The sequence below is a fragment of the Empidonax traillii genome, unplaced genomic scaffold, assembly GCF_003031625.1.
Source record: "Empidonax traillii isolate 1590-97213 ecotype Southwest subspecies unplaced genomic scaffold, ASM303162v1 scaffold2542:size25299, whole genome shotgun sequence".
NCBI classification, from domain to species: Eukaryota; Metazoa; Chordata; class Aves; order Passeriformes; family Tyrannidae; genus Empidonax; species Empidonax traillii.
Genome location: NW_020957735.1, coordinates 3,147 through 7,150, shown reverse-complemented (window position 1 = coordinate 7,150; position 4,004 = coordinate 3,147). Strand labels below are relative to the sequence as shown.

General features: G+C 48.6%; 1 protein-coding gene across 1 annotated transcript in view; it reads left to right on the top strand.

Moving 5' to 3' along the window:
* SGMS1 (sphingomyelin synthase 1) overlaps window positions 1-3,691 on the top strand; it is an 8,026-nt gene extending 4,335 nt beyond the window's left edge. The window contains exons 2-4 of the mRNA XM_027909953.1: window positions 637-754; window positions 2,603-2,756; window positions 3,444-3,691. Coding sequence (XP_027765754.1) covers window positions 637-754; window positions 2,603-2,756; window positions 3,444-3,691 — 520 coding nt within the window. The remainder of the gene's footprint in view (window positions 1-636; window positions 755-2,602; window positions 2,757-3,443) is intronic.
* Window positions 3,692-4,004: the final 313 nt, after the last annotated feature.

Genomic DNA, 4,004 nt, shown 5'->3' with positions numbered 1-4,004 from the left:
TCTCTGTATCCACCAGGGATTAGCTGGCAACCCTCAGGAATAAATGTCTTTGCAGCTGTGGCTGCTTGCCTGGAGAGTGGCTTCCCCTGCAGACACCCTGTGCTGTGGCCAGGGCAGCTCTGCAGTTGCAGTTTGGAGGTTTCCTTGCTGATGTGAATTGCTTCCTTTGTAGTGCTGCTCAGGAGCGGTGTGTTCTCACCTCCTTCAGGTTATCCAAGCTGAAACAAACTTCCTCCTTTTCACCTTAGAATGAAAATACTGTGACTTTATCCCCTGCCTTGAATAGGAAATTAGTGACAGCCCCCAGCTAATGGAGGGGTTTGGGGCTCGAAATCCCCTTTTAATGTCTTCAGCACCCGATCTGCGCAGGCCTTTGTGTTCTAATCCTTAGATTTCCTGTAATCACCTCCGTGGGTCATGTTACATGAGTTGCTCTTGTGTTCCTGACCTGGAAAGCGTGGGAATGTTTGTGGAGCGGTTCAGTATTCTCAGGTGTAAGCCGATACCCTCACGAGTTCCAAAAGCATCAGAAGCAAACAGTTGGTGGTTTGTTTTATTTACCTTTTGTGTGGTTTGTTTGCCTCGAGTGACCTCCTTATTTTGATCCTCTATTTTTTTTCCCCCCCCCTCTCCCAGGTCTATAATTAGCAGAAGATTTTTCTGTATAGTTGGCACACTGTACCTGTACCGGTGTATTACAATGTACGTGACCACGCTCCCAGTACCTGGAATGCATTTCAAGTGTTCTCCAAAGGTAAACTGCTTCTGGCTGTCCTTCCCATGTTCTTAATCTGCATGTTTCCCCCTTGGCCTGCTCTTAACCAAAACTACCAGCAACACTTTGTCAGGAGTTGTTTCTGAGGGTGGGGAGGGCCTGGCACAGGTTGCCCAGAGAAGCTGTGTCTGCCCCTGGATCCCTGGAAGTGTCCAAGGCCAGGTTGGAAGGGGCTTGGAGCAACCTGGGCTAGTGGAAGCTGTCCCTGATCTTTAAGGTGCCTTCCAACCCAAACCGTTCTGTGATTCTAATTTGAGAACGCTGGTTTGGTGTGACAGGGACATCCTTCCGCAGATAATTGGCTGCCCTTCTCGGTGGAGGTGGTGACAGGTGTTTTGGGGGGCAGTGCAGTCGTTCCCACCCTTTTCAAAACGCTGATTTACACCATTTCTGTGGCATTTTCAACTACTTTGCACGATCAGCAATTTTCTGTCTCCACCAAAGCGGCTGAAGGTGTGCAGCCTGCAGATGTGCCACGTGTGAGACTCATTTATTTCAAACCACCTCAGTGTGTGGAATCCAAATATCATTTGTGCTTGAAAATGGCCCCAAGAGGCTTTCCTGAGGCTGGTGGAGCTCTCTCCACTGCATGTATTTTTGCAGCTGTGGTAGCACAAGGAGCTTGTCACCTCCTCCCGGGTGTAGCACTGACTCACATTTGTTGTGCCAAGGAATAAAGTGGCCTTGCAAAAGCCGTGGATGAAACCAGGCTAGTGAGACAGAGGTGCATTGGACAAGCCCCTTGTGGTCAGCCTGGAAGGGTAATTCACCTGCTTGGGGTGGAGAATGGGGCAGGGTTGTTGCATCCATCTCATGCCACCCAAAATATCTTAGTGTGCACAGCCGTAAATTGAGTGACAGGCAGTAAAATCCCCGCTGTGACTTGGGGCACGTGCTGCCGTTGCTTGGGTGAGGATTGGCAGGTACAAACAAAGCTGAACTGCTTCAGTTCCTCAGGGAAATCAAGCCAGTGAATGTACCAGCACCAGTACTTTGCCAAGGCAGGATGTTTGCCAAGCCATGTGTGGCTTTTAGAGGGGCCCAGAGTTTTTGGAAGGAGAAGAGAGCGGGAGAGGAGTCAACACTTTGTTTGATCAGTCATCTGTTATGAAATTAAAAAAAAAGAACACAGGTACTTATGGGCTGAAGTGAATAAATCTGCCACTTTGGGGAATTTACAGTGTTGGCAAATCCTTCTCATTACTCAAGTAGAGGCAAGCTCGTGCTGTTGCCCCGATCAGATTAATGATTAACTGGTTTTTCTGGAAAGCTATAAATGCACTGGTGGGAAAAGAATAACTTCTCAGCACCTTACTGAGTTATATACAATTCTGAAGAGTGGGCTTTGGGGAGCGTTTTAATGTTTGTAATGAAGAGTTAGCAGGAAATGTTTAATTCCTACAAAGAACCTGCTGAAGTCCGTCAGAAACTCTTTAATTGCCACTTCTTGAAGTTGGGCACCGTGCTCTGACAGACACCACACATGTTTCTGTCAGACTGTGAAACGGAAAGAGATAACTTTGAAGACTTTTCCGAGGTGGCCTTAGGGTTTGGAGCGAGATACTCTTCATCAAATCTTGGTTTTGGCAGCTGGATGTACAGTTCATGCTGGTTTCTGTTAGATTATCATCAGTTAGGGCATTGCCCCTTAAACAGAAGGAAAACCTCACATGAACATCAGCTATAACAGGTGCAAAGCATCAGTGAACTCCTGTCTCGCTTCCAGAAGAAATGAAAGGCAGAGTCGCTGGCTAAACCCTTTGCTTTAAACTCTGACAGGTTAAAGCTGATATTTTACTGTGCTTTTGTGTTTTCCTCTTCCCCCAGCTTTTTGGAGACTGGGAATCTCACCTGCGAAGGATAATGAAATTGATCGCTGGTGGAGGATTGTCCATCACGGGATCCCACAACATGTGCGGCGACTACCTGTACAGCGGCCACACCGTCATCCTCACCCTCACATACCTGTTCATCAAAGAGTGTGAGTTCCTGGCTGTTCCTGGTGTATAATTCCGTCCTGATTGAGGGAATCACTGTTGTGCTCGTTGGTAAATGCAGTTAGCGTTAAAATTTAAGTGGTTCACCCAGGGTGAGAGGAAGTGGCCTCAGGTTGTGCCGAGTGGGGTTAGGCTGGATGTTAGGCTGGATATTAGGGAAACACTTCACCAGAAGGGTTTGGGTTGGTTTTTAGTTGGAACTATAGCTCATTTAGTTGGAACTGAAGTTCGTCTTGATCCACCCCCTGCCCTGGGCAGGGACACCTTCCACCAGCCCAGGTTGCTCCAAGACCCATCCAGCCTGGCCTTGGACACTTCCAGGGATCCAGGGGCAGCCGCAGCTTCTCTGGGCAACCTGTGCCAGGGCTTTCTCACCCTCACAGGGAACAATTTCTTCCCACTATCTCATCTAAACACAAACTGATTAATCTGATTGGCCAGGGTATGTTGTGTCTTTTTCAAAGATTTCATAACCTTTGTATTGTCCAAGGATCTCCTTACCCCTGACGCGATTTTAAGTTACACCTTAGGAGAACAGGACTTACTTTGCGATCTCAGCATTCCTGCTCCTAATCTTCCTGCAGGATTGCAGTCCATGACCTCTGCTAATGACAGCAATAGCCTTGATAAGGCTACACTTTGAAATAACCGCTGCTTGTGCTTCTTTGCAGATTCCCCGCGGCGGCTCTGGTGGTATCACTGGCTTTGCTGGGCGCTCAGCATGGTTGGGATGTTCTGCATCCTCCTTGCTCATGACCACTACACTGTGGACGTGGTGGTGGCTTACTACATCACTACAAGACTCTTCTGGTGGTACCACACAATGGCCAACCAGCAAGTGAGTTCCTTCCTCTCTTGGGATCCCCGGGGCTCCGCTTTGCAGTTGGGTGGTGATGGGGGAAACATCCAGGAGGAGTGAACCCACCCGTGTCCTGTGGAGAGTCCCTCTCCGTCCCCTGCCACTGGGTTTGCAGGAAAAAAAAGTCATCACTGCTTGGGTTCTTCTTGTGTCTTGACCAGAGAAAGTTGTGAAGGTCCAAGGCGGGCAGGCCTCTGCTTTCCCCTGGATAGCCTCAGTTTTTTGAAATCCTTCTGAATTTGGGCCGGTTTGGTGTTAGCAGAGCAAACCATTCAGATGTGGTGGGGTTCTTTTGTCTTGGTTTTTTGTTTGCCTCTTGAGGCCAGCTGGGTTTTCTCTGTGTTCTGGGGCTTGTGCCCTTCAGTTCGATGAC